General features: G+C 35.1%; 1 protein-coding gene across 1 annotated transcript; it reads right to left on the reverse strand.

Moving 5' to 3' along the window:
- Nucleotides 1–906: 906 nt before the first annotated feature.
- On the reverse strand, nucleotides 907–19101 carry Triml2 (tripartite motif family like 2). Its single transcript, XM_004853100.3, has 7 exons — nucleotides 18700–19101; nucleotides 18361–18456; nucleotides 16262–16456; nucleotides 14726–14866; nucleotides 7021–7043; nucleotides 6725–6825; nucleotides 907–1507 (listed from the first exon to the last, which is right to left on the reverse strand). The coding sequence occupies exons 1-7, from the start codon at nucleotides 18886–18888 to the stop codon at nucleotides 954–956; spliced, it is 1299 nt and encodes a 432-aa protein (XP_004853157.1). The 5' UTR covers nucleotides 18889–19101; the 3' UTR covers nucleotides 907–953.
- Nucleotides 19102–19406: the final 305 nt, after the last annotated feature.

The following is a 19406-nucleotide window of genomic DNA, read 5'->3' on the forward strand; positions in this document are numbered from 1 at the left end:
ATTTAATTCCTTACTTTAATTACTTACTAGATAATTAACAGCTATGTGACATCAGGAAAATTAAACCAGTTTCTGAGTATCAGTTTCTACACTTGAGTAATAAGATTAACAAATATGTACAGTTTGTTAAAAGTAAGGAAAATAAAGCATGATAAACCTTTTACATAAAAGTCTCTCCCTCAATAAATATTTTTGGTTCTTCTTAGCATTACATACCTCCCTGAGCAAAGATATAAGACAAGGCATTTTTCAGTGAATTAGCAAATAAAGAATGAATACAAGACATCATCACAATATTACTCATATCTTTCAAAGCATTCAATTTCCAAACTTTTTTCAAAATTTAATTTTCCTTTTCAAAAAGAGAAGTAGAAAAGAGTATTTGAAAAAATAATTTAAAAAATTCACATTTTCTGTAGCACTTTCTTTGCTACCCAGGAAAATCAAGTTATTCTTTTCTGTACTGAATGATACATGTTAAGAAGTCTTGACTTTCTCTGTCAGTAATAACAGGCCTCCCTGTCAGTAACAGGACTGGTATTAGGACATCTTCATTCAACTAGGGCACTATGAGCTATGATGAAATCACCATGCTTTCAATTCTGATTATATTTAATTCTGTAAATGGTTTCAGAAGTAGTTCTAGAGCCCTAATCATAGTTCTAAGAACCCCAGACTGTATTTGTTCTCTTTTTTCTAATCCTATGATACACATGCATTTATAGTTCTAACTAGTTATGGGTCTTTTGCATATTATCATTCATAATTCAGCTTAAATGCAACCACATCCACTAAGCAGGTGCTGAAAGCCACTTTAATGCAAAGGCTCTGGTCATTATACCGAGATCCAACTCATAGAAGTCTTTTATTGGATTACTTTTACACAAACTCTTTTACAATGTCTTGTTCTTAACTTTCTGGTCTCTTGTGATCTTAGTGCTAATATTGACATTTCAGGAAGAAACAGGAAGGGGGCAGATAGTAAGAGAGTCTGAATTTATGTCTCCATTTGGAATACAAAGAGAAAATAGAGGCCTGAGAGCTCCTTGGAACCCAAGACGAGAGAAATTATAAAGGAGGGATCTCTTTGTCACATTGTAGAATGATATGTGCCCATTTTCATAGTCCAAGAAAACTCCAACTTTTTGCATTTCTTTTTGCAAGTGGATCTTTTTTAAAGGGGGAAAGACCCAGAAGGTGTAATCGGGACCCATCATGGATCCTATGAGTAAGAATTTATCTGGAGATGCTTCAGGCATGTTGTCCTTGTTGTCTGCAGAGCAGTCTCTGTACACACCCAACTGCCACTGTGTTGCCTTGTCCACAGCTACCTCCCAGTAGTGCTTTCCTGAGCTGAAGCTTTCTGCACCCAACACAGAAGCACTGAAGTCAAACCTCCCTGGGTTTCCAGGGACATCCTGCTGGATATTTCCAAATCTCACAGTTCTCAAGTCTTCAGAAAAGGCCAGGCAGGGATGAGCTGTTTTAGGATCCAAAGTTATATGTTCTGCAGGGGAGAGAAATGTAAATTACATAGGCATCCACCCAAACCAATGCCAAAGATATGACCTTTTTACATGCAGAGCTTCCCAATGAGCAAGAACAAGTCTCAGGCAGATATAGCGAACTTAGGAGAATCCAGGAAAAGGAGCCTTGAGGCTTTACATATTTCAATAGATAGACATGAAAAAGGAGTCAACAAGATGATGGAAAGGGATACAATCAAAGAAAGATTTGTGAGGGAGAAACAACAAAACAAAGAATAGTGGACTAAGGAGAGCTTTAGAAGTACCATCATCCCAGTGGCTGTAAAACTGTCCTGGTACTCAGTCCCACCCAGATACTACCTGGGATCCAACTCTATTCCCCTACAGATTTTTTTTTTTCTAATTCTGGAACAGCCAGAAGTACTGGTGTCTACTATAAGAACAGTTGATTCATGACTGTACCCTGTGACTTAATCACTCTACTCATCTTAAATATCTCCTGTGTGATATAAACTTCTAAAACTGCTGACAGCAAGTACTTGATACTAAGTAAATGAAATGAGAACATATTAGCAGAGGCTCAAAAACCTATGAGAATCTCCACAAAATCAAGTAGAACGCAAAGTAAGGTCACTGTACTTCCTTACACTCGAAGGAAACTGCCACTTGACCTTTTCATATCTTATATTGCTTCTTCTCCTATCTCTCCTCAGCCCCCAAATTTGTGATTTTTTTTCAGAGCTTGGTCTTGGGGACTTCTTTCCTTTTACTATTTTTATTTTTTTCTGTAGGTGACCTCAGCCTCAGTTTTAAATATCTTTTCTATGTTCATGATTCACTCCACAAGCAAACTTTCAATTACTAGTTGGGTATAACATGGGAAAGTCAAACATAATATATCCAAAATGGAACCCAAACCCCATTCATCTCCACTCTGTACTTCTCAGTTAACAGTTCCCTTGCTGCTTTAGCTGATTAAGCTATAAACCTGGAGTAGTTCTGTATTTCTTACTTCCTCTGACATCTAATCCAGCAGCAAGTTCTTTAACTTCTGTTACTTAACTTCAAAAAGTTAAATTAACTTAAATCCTGGGACTGGCAGCCCAATTCACATTATTAGAGGAGTCTCAAAAGCCACATGCCTGGAACTTTAAATTGCAAGCCAGCCCAGACTCAGTATTTCTAGGAGACTAGCAGAAGCAATGCAAACTTTCTCTGAAAAAATATACAGCTTTTTTCCTGGTACTAAAGAATTTCTAAAAATAATATCTAAAGAACAAAGATCAACTTAGTATCAAGAGTTAATAAACATACACTTACAAAATAGAAAACTAGTGCTGGCCAAATAGTTGGCAGAAATCAATCTAAGGAATTTTAAATACTGGAATTATTAGGTACCGACTTTAAAATGATTTTGCTTGCTATGCTTGAAGAAAAACAAAATATTAAAAATTTCTATATAGGATATGGGCCAGGGGGTGTAGTTCCATGGTAGAGTGCATGCTTAGCAAAAAATGTATACAGATTATAAGAAATTAGAATGCAAGACGTAACAGTTTTAACGACGGACCAAATATTTCACCCAGGTATCAAAAGCAAAATGAATTAATTTCCATGCGCTAGTGGTAATTACAATGCAAGCAGCTAGACTGATTGTCACTTATGAATCTAAATGAAAAATTCTTAATGTTAACACATTAAATACACCAATATATAAAATAGACAAACATTACCAAGTGTTTATCCTATGAATGTAAGGCTATTTCAGTATATAAAATGTAATCAACGCAATCCACTTTATTAAGTTTCAGAAGAAGAAAACATTAAGAAATACAGAAAAAGTGCTTGGTAAATTTCAACAGCCATTCATGATAAAAATTTTCAGCAAGTTAAGAGTACAGAGGTTTGTTAATTGGTTGAACAGCAACTTTTAAAAGCCTACAATTAACATCAAATTTTAGGGTGAAAGGCTTAGTGCTTGCTTTTGCTTTATGATCAAGATTGAGGCAAGTATCCATTCTCACTACTCCTGTTTAACATACTGCAGATCTGAAACAATACATCAAGGCAAGAAAAATACAGAAGGTTACAGATTGGGAAAAAAACCTAAATTGTTAATATTTGTATGAAGTGTGACAAAAGCTATGAGGAAAGTTTATGTTTTTAAAAAATTATTACAGTAAAAGACTCATTGCCAAAAAAAAAAAAAAAGACTCATTGCCATTAATTCCCTTCAAAATACTCACCCTTGTTTCGAATGCACTTATTCCATCATTCTTATCACTTTCTGAACAGTTCTGAAAGTCCTTTCTTGTGTCTGTAGTTGTGCTGTTGTGGCTGCCTTGATGCTCCGAATTAACTAAAAACATTCATCTTTTGTGGTCATTTGGCTTTGGGGAAGATCCAGATCCGATGAAAAAGTAAGATGAGGACACATTGTGATGATTTTAGGAGCCTGTCTTTCCACTGAATGGCACTTGGCAGCAGATCATCATGTTTTTTATCACACCTCCTAAAGGCACCCATGAAAAAGGACTTGCAGAACTACTTCAAAAGTGGCAAGAATGATGGGATATGTGTGTTTGAAGTTTGGAGGAGCATTTTGAAAGGGGGGATTGATGGTAATGTGTCTTTTACAACGATAACTTTTTTTTGAGATGGTCTTGCTGTGTAGTTCAAGCTTCCCTTGAACTCACTATGCAGCACAGGCTGGCCTCAAAGTTGTGACAATCCTCCTACCTGACTCCAGAGTGTAGGGATTATAGGGATATGCTAACACACCTTGCTATCATGGTATTTTTTTTTCTATTTAAACACACATTATAATTTTTGATCAATCCTTATAAAATATATGACTGACCTAAAAGAAAATCTCAAGGAATTTATATACATTTAAAAAATCCACTAGATCTAATGAACAAGTTTAGCATAGTTATAAGATACAAATGACAGTATAACTTCTATATAATTTGTATTTTTATATAATACTAAACTAGGGCCGGGGATTTAGCTCAGTGGTTCCACCGCCTGCCTTGCAAGCGAAAGGACCCGAGTTCGATCCCTGGTACCAAAAAAAAAAAAAAGAGAAGATATAATACTAAACTAGAAATAGATACAATTTCAATTTTAAATTGGTATTTAGAAATACTATTTACAATAGCACCAAAAACATAAAATAGGAATCAATCTCATAAAAATACATATAAGTCTTACATGTTAATATTTCTTGATATTGTCACTGTTAATTCTTCCCAAATTAACCTACAATTTATACATAATATCATTTAATTCCAGCAGTATTATTTTGAAAAAGTCAAAAGGCTGATTGTAAAATTTATATGGAAAAGACTCTAGATTAGACAAACTATTCTAAAAAAGAGTAAATTTGAGTGGAGTGTGGTGGCCCTTGCTTGTAACTCTAGCACTTGAGAGGCTGAGTCAGGAGAACCACAAGTTTGAAGCCAGCCTGAGCTACATACATGGCAAGCTCTAGGCCAGCCTGGACGAAGATAGCAAGATGTTGTTTTAAAAACCACATAAATAATTAGGAGAATTCACAGTGCCTGCTTTCAAGAGTTCCTGTAGAGTTATCCATCAAGTCAGTATTGTATTGGCAAAAAGACACAATGATCAACAGACCTATTAGAATCCACGACAGGCCTGGTGACATACACCTTTTCAACAGAAACGCCAAATAGTGTTTTCAACAAATGATACTGAAACATCATCTCCAGTTGGCACTAAAATTACTGGATATCCATGTACAAAATAACAGCAAAAAGACAGGAGGAGAGTGTTTGTACCATTTCTTGAAGTATATATGTTTTATTCCAATAGATCATAGACCTAAATGTAAAACATAAAACTAAAATTTCTAGAAGAAAGCCTCTGTCGAGGCAGTCAAAGACTCATTTACTAAGGAAACCCAGAACTATAAAAGAAGAAAAATTTGATAAATTGAATTTCATCAAAATTTCTATTCTTCAGGGCCGGGGATTTAGCTCAGGGGTTCCATCGCCTGCTTTGCAAGCCCAAGGACCCGAGTTTGATCCCTGGTACCAAAAAAAAAAAAAAATTTCTGTTCCTCAGAGGACCTCATTGGAAAAATGAAAATATAAATCTAAGAGAAAATACTTGCAAAACACATATCTGCAAAACAACTGATAAGCATAAAATATGAAGAAATCTCAAAACTCAGTAAGAAAAAACATGAAATTCAATTTTAGAAATAGAGTAAAGGTTTGGATATATGTCACCAAAATAGAAATATACAGAGTAAATAATAAACACATGAAAATATATTCAATCATTAGTCATCCCAGAAATACAAATTAAAATAAAAGTGAGATACCACTATCCATCTATAGGGTTGATCTAATAAAACAAACTGATGGTACCAAATGCTGGTGAGGAAGTAGAGTAACTGAATCTCTCGTGCATTACTGATAAGCACGAAAAATTGCAAAGGTAGTTTGGGAGAAAAGTTTAGCAATCCTACTCCTAGTCAATCAAGAATTACCAAGTCATGTTTACACAAATATCTGCACGCAAAAATGAACAGCACACTCTTGGAAACAACCCAAATGAAACTGCAAGAATAAATAAATTATGGCCTATTTATAAAATGGAATATTATTAGCAATAAAAAGGGCCAAACTGCTGATACACGTAGTAACTTGGATGTATCTCACTTGAATTATGCTAAGTGAAAGAAGCTAGACTCCAAAGGCCACATACTATTTCTACAACACTCTGTGACTCCACTGATAGGACACTCTGGGAAAAGGAAAACTACATTAGGGAGAGGATATATCAATCTTTTTTTGTAAATAGTGCAATATTACACTGAAGTTTAAAATATTTAAGTAGTAGAATCTGCCTGCAATTATGTTTGAGAGTTGGGAAGATGGTAAAGAATTTACGTAAGAAATCTGTACATTTTCTTGATACGGTTATCTCATGAGTATAGCAGATTATGCTTGCTAATCTTTAAACTACTAGAATTTATTTTCATTCATGGGAGATGATAATTTTTTTTAAGACAGGATTTCACTATGTAGTTCAGGATATCCTTGAACTCACTATGTGGTCCAGGCTGGCCTCGAATTCATGGTGATCCTCCTGCTTCAGCCTTTTGAGTGCTGGAACTACAGGCTTGTGACACCACTCCCCATGATAACTTAACTCTTAAACAGAATAATAATGTATTGTGTACTCACGGATGTATGCCAACTTACTTCTGTGAACTGTTAGCATTTTGGTCATTCTTTTTATTTGACATAAACTCAGGTGTGTGATACGAGCAGGCACTAGGGACTGAAGAAGTAGTGACTCATTTCTATTAAAAAAAAAAGGGGAAAAAAAGACAATTTCAGCTGGCTGCACAGGCCCCAGGGCCTGCCATCTAGAGGACCAATCTTGTTACATTTGCTCAGTAGATATAACCTCCCCGTCCCTCCCAACACCCATAACCTCTGCACTCCACACATCAGACTCATGGTTCTGGCTCAATTGTGTCAAAATGAAAACTTACCTTTCCAAACAGTATCTTGCATTCTAGGAAGAAAAAAAAAAAGAGAGAGTTACTTCTGAGTATGTTTTGTAAGCTGTGCATATGAAAATATCCTCTCTTGCAATGATGAACTTGATTTCCATGTAACTTCTTCAGTCTCACAGAGCTTATTCTGAGAAATCAAATTTTAACATTGAGTATGAAAAATGCTTGGTATAATTTTGTTGTATTCCTAAGAGAAACATTCCTTAAAATGGTGCTCATTTATTTGCTTTGTGTACTGAGAATGGCGAGACTTGAGCAGATGAAGGGGACCCCTAGGTCAGCAGGGAGCTGAGCCAGGAACTGAGTACAAATGGGTCATATCTTCTTGCATTGCTTAGAACTAAACTTGGTTCTAGAACTGAATTGTTCCTTACAGGTTTATCTACAGAAACTTTTTAATAATTATTTTATTCATTTAAAAAATTTAAATTTATTTTAAAGTTTTAGCTATTATAAACTATCATTTTGAATTAATTTTAAAATGTAAATATTCATCCTATTGTATCATAAGCTTGTTGATCAAGTGTTTGCAGTAATTTGTGTGTATGTGTGTATGTATATATATATATATATATATATATATATATCACAAAAAAGTTACAACAAATGAGAATATAGATTGTACCAAAAGATACTCTAATTATCAATAAAGTTATGTCCTGATGTGGAAGACATAGTCCCAAAATGAAGCACTGTGTGCAAGTGACCAGCTGAAGGTTTGAACTCACAGGAAATAAAATGAAAATCTGAATAAAACAAGAGAAAAATTATTACTGCCTCTGAGAAATATGTGACCCATTCTGAAGCAGTGGGTTGAAATATTCTCTCCCTTTAAAAAAAATTACTAACAAATAGTTCTGAGAACATTCCCTATATTCAATTTGCTTATTGCTCTGTGACTCCAATATTAAGAATGTTAAAGCTTATATATTTGTTCCGTATATTTGTTACCTTATTTTTATGCTTTTTCTGTGTGCTTCAATGTAAGAATTTTTCCATTGACTTGTTTCCCAACTAACTACAATTAAGTAATTCTGTAATCTGATCTGTCCAGTATACTGTTCAATTCATCTAGAGTTCTTATCATATACAAGTTTTAGTTCTACAAAATCACTTGATAAACTTCTATTTCGTAGGATAGTCTACATTCTTTCTTATATTTCATACATTTTTTTCTATTTTAAAATGTATTAATGCAAATGATCATTTTCTTACGTATTCTTATTTTACTACCTGAATCATCTTGATGCTATTTAAGAACTTCTCATTCAGTTTTCTTCTATTTTATTCTCCAATCAAAGGTCATTTTTACCTCAATATATATGCAAATATTTTGTTGCACACAGGTGATTGTGTATAAAATCATAAAATCTCCAGAGATACCTGCTAGGGATTTTCTCTATTTCCTCTGCTAGAAAGATAACCAAAAGAGCTGACTACAAGTCAATCATGGATTGACCTAAGTCAAAGATGAGTTTTATTAAATTTAGACTACTCTTTTACTCATATTGTTCATGTGTAGGACTGTTACACTGTAACTGGGAGTCTGTGTCACTCTACACCCTCAGCTCTGAAAGATTAAAGAGCTAATCTCTATTAATTGGAGATTCATAGCCCAGGCTTTCCTGCCATAAAATACACACAAATTCAAAACGAAGTAAGCATCTTAACTGAGAAACAATATGTGTGCACAGATAAGCCCACTTTTACTTTGTCTTTTGTCTAAAATATAACATGATTGTTTAAAACTAAAACTTAGTAATTTCAAACTGACCAGCAACCCACAAAACCTTCAAATTCAGCTGAAGTACTGAAAGAGAGCAACATGATGGAGTAGAGCTCCCTAGTGTGAATTCCCCACAGAAATATCATTTTGAGCAACAATCTATACATAATAGTACCTTCACATGACAGCTAAGGAAACCAGGAAGTGAGTCTGTGGAATCCCTTTGTACAGCAAAGATGAGTGGAACCATGTTTGGATGGTATAGAGAATGATTCTCTGCAGCCACAATATCCATCCCCACAAGCCACCTGTCATACCAAGTGCAGAAAATTTCACTGTTCTCAAAATTTCTCCACTGCAGAGTGAACCAGAGGTGGAGATTTGGTATTCCCAGCCTTCCAAGTCTTTTTCAGGAGACTAACTCTTAGAGCAGCCCACGTGGAGTGTTATCCAGTGAGCCTAAAAGTGATGAAGAGAGGGGATAGGGACACAGTTGCCAATGCACAGAACTTGGTGGCTCCATCCTTGCCAGAAAGACACCACACTAGACCAACTCTTTAGGTGTGTGACACTGTGGAAATTGGGGTCTTCTCTGTGCCTCCCAAGAGCTCCTCCAGGCGGGACACTACAAAATGAACAATCTGAGTTGTGTGCCTTCTAATGCTAAAAAAGAATACAACCAAAGGTTCAGTAGATTTTTAAACAAGTCACCAAAAAATAGAACACTGACTAACAAGCCCAGATTGTAAAGAAAAAGAATCAATTATGTCAATGTACAGACAGAGATACAAGTTTACACGAAATAATAATCAAGGAAATATGGCCTCAATGAATAGAAAAAACTTTGTGCCAGCAACTGATCCTAAAAACATACAAACGAAGAATTTTCCAGAAAAGGAATTTGAAGTAGTTATTTTTTTAAAAATTCAGTGAACTTCAAGAAAACAAAGAGAAATATTCCCCCAATTTATTGAAAATTTTAAACAGAAAGATTGAAATAAAAAACAAAATCTAACAGTAATCTTGGAGGTGAAAAATATTATGAATGAAATGAAACACTCAGTAGAATATCAACAACAGAACTGATTAAGCAAATGAAAAGATCAGTGAGTTCAAAGACACTCAGAAACACAGGCAGAAGAAAATGAAACAAAAATATGTCATGAGATGTCATGAGAGAAAAAATCCATAATCCCTAAATCTTCTGTATAAAAGAGGGACTAGAGAACTATAAAGAAATAAAAAAGGTTATTCAAAGAAATAGTAACAAAATTTTTCAAGCATTGAGAAAAAATTTTAAATCCAGGTATGAGAAGGTCAAAGGTCACCTATAAAATACAGTCCAAATAAGAAAATTCCATAACCTATTCTAATCAAATTCTCAAAGGTCAAAGAAAAAGAGAATGCTGAAAGCAGTAAGAAAAAAAGAATCAAATAGCATAAATATGTTCCATTATGCCTGGAAGAGGACTTCTCAGCAGAAATCCCAGAGTCAGGAGAGTATGATGAATATTCAATGTTCTAAAGGAAAAACTGCCAACTGTATCCACCAAAGCTATTCTTTCAAAGTAAAAGAGAGATGAAAACATTTCCAGAAAAATGAAAGCTGAGGAAATTCATTGTTGCAAATGACATGATCCATTATGTAAGACACAAACACACACACACACACACACACACACACACACACACACACACAATCACCCAAAGACTCCCAGAATAAATATATTCAACAATGTATCAGGATACAAAATCAACAGACAAAAATCAATGGCGTCCCTATACACCAGTGATAAATTTACTGAGAATGAAATTAGAAAAACAATAACATTGACAACAGCATAAAGAAAAATTAAGTATTTAGAAGTTGACTTAACCATGGAACTGAAAGACTTCTACCACAAAAACTACAGTACTCTGTAAAAGCTCAAAGGAGACATCAGAAAATGAAAAGATATCCTGTTCCTGGATAGGCAGAACCAATCCTGTCAAAATAGTCATACTAATTCTACTGCCAGCTGTACTCAGCAAAAATGGTAAAAAATTGGTAAAATAGATTTAATGCAATCCCAATGAAATTACCAATGGCATCCCTCCCAAAACTAGAGAAAATAATCCTAAAATTCATATGGAATAATCAGAGATCCAGAATAGCAAAAGGAATACTGGGCAACAAGAGCAAAGCAGGAGCCATTACAATCCTGATTTTAATTTGTACTGCAAAACTAGAAAGAAAACAGCATGGTACTGACTCAAAAACAGATACCGATCAGTGAAACAGAATAGAGGGAGATGCAGTCCCAGGTATATCCAGCCATTTGGTCTTTGACAAAGGGGCCAAAACTTATGGTGGAGGAATGACAGTATTTTTAATAGTGCTATGGAAACTGTCTATCCACATGCAGAGGATTATATCTAGCCCAGCACCTCTTACCATGTACTAAACTAAATTTAAAATGGATCAGAGATCTAAATGTTAAACACTTAATCTGCTTGAAGATAAAATAGATAAAACACTTGCAGACATACAGGTAGACCAGGACTTTCTGAACAGAACCTTAGTTGTATAAGAAATAGTACCAAGAACCAATAAATGGGATCATATCAAATTTTTAAAAATTTGCACAGCAAAGGAAACAACTAACAGAGTGAAGAAACAACTTACAGAATGGGAAAACTATTTTCCTCCAGCTAGTTCATATCTAGAACATGTAAAGAATTTTATAAAAAATCAGACTTTGAAAAAAAAAAAAAAAAAAAAAAAAAAATCAGACCTTGAAAAATAAAAGATCAATCAAAAAATGAGGATTAAAATGATTAAAATGAATAATTGATAATTTGAAATAGGAAGAAAAGGTCCAAAGGGGTAGGGGAATTTGGAGGGGAAGGGGAAAGGAAAGAAGGGAAAGGAAAAATTATGAGAAAAAGAAAAAATGGAAACAAAGTCTTTGTAAATAGGGAAGGATGGAGGGGGTGAAGGGAGGACAGGGAATGGGGAAAAAATAAGAACCAAGATACATCATGTACAGGTACAACCACCCAAAGATAAATGTAAATGAATACCTAAAAGGTATCAATAAAAGAATTTAAGCAAAAAAAATGGGCAACTGAAATGAATCGAAACTTCTCAGAAGTATAAATGGGCACTAAACACATAAAAATGTTGAACATCTTTGGCATTAGCGAACTGCAAATTAAAACAAAGCTGAGATTGCACTTTACTTCAGAAAGAATGGCTATCATCAAGAAATCAAAAAATAACAAAACTAGCACAGCTTCAGGGAAAAAGGAATCCATCTACACTGTTGATAGGAATGTAAGCCTCTATGGAAATCAGTATTGAGATTCCTCAAAAAACTAAAAGTAGAAATTCCATTTGATCTAGCTATTCCCCTTCTAGGTATCTTCCTGAAAGAGGTAAAGACACCATAGTACAATGATATATCCATACCCACATGTATATTAGAACAACTCATAATAGCTAAATGTTGGAAGCAGCCACTATGTCCATTAACAGATGAATGGAAAAAGAAAATATTGCATTTATATACAGTGGAGTACCACTCTGGCATAAAGAAGAATAAACGAGTCATTTTTAGGAAAACAAGATGTATCTTGAGATCATAATGTTAAGTGAAATAAATCACACACAAAAGCTTAAATATTGCATGGTTTCTCTTACATGAGAGAGCAAAACTATAAATAAACAGTGAAAAAAGATAACAGGAAATGTGGTGATAGGTCTTTTGAAAGTGAAAGGGATCAAGAGATGGAGAGAAGCGGGGGGAGAAAAGGGAGAGAAGGGGATTAAAAAAAAGAATTACTATGTGCTATGTACATGTATCATCTGTCTAGGAGGAATGTAGTCATTATGTACTACAAACATGTACCAATAAAAAATGTAAACATTTTTAAATTTGTTATTTTAAACCTTTATTTATTTTTATTTTTGATACAGGGATCGAACTCGGGTCCTTGCGCTTGCGAGGCAGGCGGGAGAACCACTGAGCTAAATCCCCGGCCCTTTAAACCTTTATTTTTAATGGACTAAATTTTTTAAAGAGTTTAAATTGATTTATATATGCATGCATACATGCATACACATATACCTACAAAGATTCTTCAAATGAATGTACTCATGGCAAATATGGACCTGGTAGAGGAATACAAGCAGAGTCTAAAAGCTAGTAATTTATTTTTGGAACATACAAAGTATATTAGTGAATAAAATATAATACTTGGTATGTAATACTTAGTAGGTATAGCCTGCTATAACAAAATATCAGACTGGGTAGCTGATAAATCACAAAGATACATTTCTTTCAGTGAGAAGACTGCAAATTTTGAGATGCAGATACTGACAGGTTTGGTGTCTGATAAGAGTCCATCAATAGCTTTTATCACCCTCAAAACTTGCATGGTGAAAGGGGCAGGGAGTCTTTCTCAGGCCCTGTTACAAGACCACTAATTCCATTCATGAGAGCTCCACCCAGAACCCAATACACCCACCTCCTAATACATGGTCCTTGGGGGTGAGATTGTAACCTATGTATTTTGAGGGCACACAAACATTCTGACCATAGCAAACACTGCACAAACTAATCTCATTCTTCTTTCCCAAGAATACCAAGGTATACGGGATTTTTTCCCAAAGTCTGTGAACATTAACAAGTACATATATTGCGCATACATATATACTTACTCTCCAAAAACCAAACAAAAAGCAGTTCTAAATTCTTTTTCACTTAATAATATCTTGAGGATACTATTTCAGTGCCTATAGAGGTGCTTTTTTTTTTTATAGTTGTAGAAATGATAGTCCAGATGCATCATACTTTAATGAATTATTCATCCTATTGAATATCAATTCAAATTATTGTTAATAATTTTAAGGTGAGAATTTTTATTGTGAAGCAGCTAAGCACTATACCATGATTTTATAACAATCCAAAATGTTTTTTAAATTTAAAAGTTTTTAACAGATATGTTAAAAAAACAAACATTTTATATAAGGCATCATGATGTTTTAATACATGTATAGAATGTGTAATATTTAAATCAGGATAAATGTATGTATTTCCTTGAAAATTTATGATGGCAAATGCCTGTAATCCCAGCTGCTCTGCAAGATGAGGAAAGAAAATTATGAATTCAAGTTTGGGGCCAGATGATTCTGTCTCAAAAAAAATTTTTTAAAAATTTTCTCATGGTAAAAACATTCAAAATCCTTTCTCATACCTTTCTGAAATACAGTACATAGTATATTACTGTTATCTATAATCGCCATGCTATGGCATTGCACATCAGAACTTCTCAGTCTTCTCTTTCTGTAACTTTGTACCCACTGATTAAGCTCTTTTCATCCCTTTTCACTCCTTATTTTCGCTAGCTTTTGGCCTCTATTCTCACCCTCTGAAGCCAACCTTTTTATATTATCCACATGAGTGAGACATGTGCTTCTTACCTTCCTGTCCCTGACTTAGTACACTTAATATTATGCTCTCTAGTTCTACTCAGATTGTTCTAAATGACAGAATTTCATCTTTTTTCATGGCTGAAGAGATCCCATTACCCCATCCAGTATACGAAACACATTGTATTTATCTTCTCATCAACTGATGGACACTTAGGCTGTTCGGTTTCTTGGCTGTTGTGAAGGGTGCTGCAATAAACCTGGAAGTGCACATGTCACTTTGATATGCTGATTATAATTTCCTCTGTAAATATACCCGGAAATGGAATGTTGGATCACCGGATAGTTGTATTTTGAATTCTTTGAGAAAACTCCATACTGTTTTCATAATGGCTGCACTAATTTATCACAAAGAGAGTGCAGAATGCTTTTGGCAACCAAAAACTGGAGAAGATCACTGGATACTGTGTTCTGTAAGTGACCCCTATGAGAGCTGTCCACTTCTCATTTCTCAAACACTAACAAGGCTTTTTCAGTCTCACCTGGAGCAAGGCTGCGGCAGGATGCCCACACTGCTTCTCCAGCTCTGTGGTGAGCTCTCGGAGGCTGCAAAGGTGTTCAGAAACCTTGGCTTCACTCTCCTTCAGTTTATTCATGTTCTCTCTCCCCCAAGAGTCCAGTCTCTGCAGAAGAATCTCTATTACTACTGAACTACTAGTAGTTTTTCTTCTTCAGTAATCAACCATCTCTTTAAAAACCTGTTTCCCTGGGCCGGGGATTTAGCTCAGTGGTTTTGCCGCCTGCTGCGCAAGCGCAAGGAACCAAGTTCAATCCCCGGTACCAAAAAAAAAGAACCAAGATACATCATGTACAGGTACAAGTACCCAGTGATAAATGTAAATGTATTGTATACTTAAATATACCAATAAAAGAATTTAAGCAAAAAAAAAAAATTGAAATCAAGTAACATTGCTAAAATTAAGATTAAATTATATCAATAAATAATAAAATTTAAATAATTAAGCCACTGGTACTAGTTTCCTTCTTTTTTTGTTTGTTTGGGTTTTTTTGTTTTGCAGAACTAAGGATTGAACCTAGGACCTTTGCACTGAGCTACATCCCCAATCCTTCTTTTTATTCTTTATTTTTGACACAAGAGCTAAGTCACTAAGTTGCCCAGGCTGGGCTTGAACTTGCCATCCTCTGTCTCAGTCTCCCAGAGTGCTGGGATTACAGTTGTGTGCCACCGTGGCTGCCAGTTTTTCACTCTTCCAAAGGTACTCCATGTAGTCACATGAGTACACAAGGATAAAAATATAAATAATGCATATAGGACTACAGTATCTTCCACTAATCTGACAACTAGTTTTTGTCTTGGGGAGTGTTCCTAATTCATACATACATAGAACTCTATCTTCTCTTCATGGTAAAGAGTATGCTGTATTATATATGTAGCAAAATTTGTGAGTCTCATTGACAGATATAGATTGAATCTAATCTCTTACTATGAACAAATGTTACAACAACAATAAAAATGTCTACTAATTGATTATTTTAAAATTTTAAGACATTATTTAGGGAGCTTTCTGCAGATCATGTCACTTAAAACTAACAAGAGTGTTACGAAATAGGGGCTACTGTAGTCTCCATTTTACAACTAAAGAAACTGCGTCAGATATTAAGCAATAGGTCCGAAACCACTCAGGAGACAGTAAAAAGTAGAATTCAGATAAGAACTCCATCAACCTGGCTTCAAAGGTTAACTGCTAAACGGAAACTCAGTTTTATAGTGCTGCCTTGTCCATGTGTATTGTCATATGGATGTAAGTATATTTGCAGAATAATACTGTAATATATGTATACAAATAATCTTATAGGTATATTTTACATATCCATGTGTCTTTACATGGGTGTGATAGTAAGTTCAAAGAAACAGGATTGTTAGGTAGGTATTACACACATACATTTAATAAATTTGTAGTTGTCACTGGATATCTTATTCTGGAACTGACATAATGTTTAGCTCTTCTTTCTCTAATTACCCAAATATTATAAAGATATGATTTTCAATATCTCACCTGTAGCATTTTCTGGGATTTCTCCTCTACCTCTGTAGCAAGTCTCATCAAATGATTCTGATTAGCTTCTCTCATGTTCAAGTCAAATTTGCATCCTTGGAGTCTCAGAAATTTCATCTCATTCTCTTCTCTCAATAGCTGGAACTTTATCCTATATTCAGACTCAATTATCACTTTAAAATTCCGCTGCTCTTCCTTCCTCAAATATCAACATAATGAATTTTAGATTAAATATGACAGACCACAAATACATAACCTATTTCTATCTCTAACCATAATGAAAGACAATGCAAGGCAAGAAAGTACAGGGGAAAAAATAAAGGACATAAATCCGAAGGACAAAGAAAATCTGATTCAAGATTAGCCAAGACATCAACACAGTTTTTAAATTAAAAAGTGGTGCCAATGAGATTTGCTGACATGTTAGATGGTGAGCGTAGGAAAATGGATTCAGGAAGGAAGACCCCACAGCTTTTAGACTATGAATAGGAAGAAAAATTACCAAAATATAGGAAGAGAAACAATGGAAAAGTCTAGTTTCTAACAGTAGGGAGTATATCAGGAACTCAGTTTGGGATACGATAAATTCAGTTAGTCAATTAGACATCCAAGGAGAGATGCCAAGTAGGAACAGGACTGAAAGTATTCCATTGGAAATCTAGGTGAGAGATATAAATTTGGGAGATATAAATTTTCTATTTAATCCTATGAGATTCAATGGAATAAAAGTTTAAGTATCTGGCCATTGCTTAACACCTCAGGTACTATCAGTTCACCATTACCTGTCCTGATTATTGCAAAGTTTCTTTTCAGGTCTCCCCAAGTGCTTTTATTCTCTTACAATGCCATCTTGTGATTTCATTATTTTATTTTAAATGTCCAATATTATTAGACCTTTTATCTTCTGATCTCATTATCTGCAGCATGCACTTTCCTTCTCAGGGCCTCAGCCAAGTACAGGACAGTATCTCTGACTTTGTACTGCTGCTGATTCCCTCTGCCTGGAAGACCCTTACAGGGTGTTTAATCCTTAACCTCCTTCTAGGAATTACTGGGTAAAATATTACACGTGTAATTTATTTTGTTTATGTCCATATGAAATTTCATAATCAAACTGCTTTTTCAATGCCAACTACCCAGAAACTTGCATACTCCCTGGTAAACAGTGGACATCAATATTTGTTAAATATATAGTGTTTGGGGTTGAAAAAATGGGGATTGATTGAGAAGTTATTACACATCTAGGTAATTATTCTCCCTTATTACCTCCAAATGGACAGGTATACTCTCTAAAAGTTGAGAGAAAAGACCCAGAATTTGAAACATCTGGAACAGAATGGGGTTAAATCTGAAGACATGATTTGAAATGAGAAATGAAACGTGAACAGAAGATGGAGAGCCCTCAATTTGGATGGAAGTTCCTAATTGCCCTTTAGGGCTGCACAGTTTATATGGCCACCAAAAACACCTGAGATGCTCATTTTCCTATGCCACTATTATAAACTGTGGTATTAAATCTTTTTGATCTTTGATCTTTGCCAACAAGACTTGCAAATACCATTATCACTATTTAATATAATTTTTACTTGCTCTTACTATGAGCAAAGTTCAAAATCTTTTTGGATGTTTAAAACATATTTTCAAAAATAACAGAAACAAAACAAAACCAAGAAGAAAAAGAGAAAAAATGAAAGAAAAATATTACAAAGGTGAAAAAGGATATTTGTATTTTCTTTTCTCCAAAATTTAAGTCTTTGATCATTTTTTCTATTGAATTTCTAGTTTATTTCCAGCAAACTTTTTGTTTCTGTTTTTTTGAAGCAGGGCCTCGATATATTTAGTTCAGGTTGGCCTCAAACTTGCAGGGATCCTCCTGCCTCAGCCTCCCAAGTGCTGGGATTACAGGTGTGTGCCACCTCACCCAGCTCTCTAATAGACTTCTAAGAGCTCTTTATCATATCAGCACTTCACACCCCCTGGATTTCAAATGCTTCCTGTTTTGTCACTTTCTGGTTTTGCCTTTCAACATTGTTTACGAGCTATTATTTGTTATCCAGCATTATTGATAATTTCCTCCAAGAATCAAGATAAGCACTGACCTGAATCATCATCATTCTTTCTTGCTCATCAGCCAATATACTTTTAGCGACTTCAACTTTCTCCCTCAGTAGATTCAATATTTCTTGGAATAATTTCTGTAGAGAAATACATGACAGAATTCCAGGAAAGTTAATTGCTTTAGAATAACTGGGCTAAAGAGCTAGTAGGGATGAATATATGTTTTCATAGCTTTGATGTTTAAGTCTTGACTAAGCATGGTATTTTTTTGGTGTTTCTTAATAGACATTAACAAAGGGGATGGTTTTGGAGGATCAGAATATCTGCCCAATCCATCAAAGGAGTTGGCCCCAGTGCTTTGAGATTTTCATGAAACCTACCCTGTACTTTTCAGCAGCCACCTGTACACTATATACCGCATGGTGCTCATGGTCCTGTGCCTGCAGGCACTTGCTGCACAGTGTGACTTGGTCATCATCACAGAACAGCTCTAATGGCTCCAGGTGTGTCTCACAATAGGAATCTTCTGTTGTGCTGTGCTGTAACTGGAGCCTGCACCTTTTGGACATCCTGGATGGAGTTCCTAGCTGAAGCTTGTGCTAAATGTGGAATATCTTCATGTACTCTGAACAGGAAGAGACAGACAGGCTTCCTTCTTGTTTTGGAGCAGGTACACTTGGTAAGCTCAGTGTCTACAGTGATGCATCAGAGACACAAGGAGAGTCCATGCAGACAGAACTGGTCAGCACATCCTGGACTCCTCAAATCCAACAAATCTTTGGCAGCCACTTGCTTGAGGAAAAAGATAGCAATATGTTAATATTTCCAATCAGAGGGGCTCTCTCAAATTTTCTGGTAATTTTAAGCACTAGGCTGAAAAATAGTTACAAACAACAGCAGGGCACAGGATCTCTCTGTGGAAAAAATACAAAATGTTCAGTGGAAGACGTAAGTGTAATAGCCCCTGAAGGAACAACAGAACTAGTGGAGGTGAAGCCAAGCCTCCCCTAGTTGATGTTCCTTTGGGGGAATTTGTACATTCATAGTACAAATTGTGCACATATTCAAGGCAAGATCAAAAAGTAAA

This window comes from Heterocephalus glaber, unplaced genomic scaffold (assembly GCF_053883595.1).
Source record: "Heterocephalus glaber isolate CG9 unplaced genomic scaffold, H.glaber_assembly_v1.0 deba00001461, whole genome shotgun sequence".
Lineage (NCBI taxonomy): Eukaryota > Metazoa > Chordata > Mammalia > Rodentia > Bathyergidae > Heterocephalus > Heterocephalus glaber.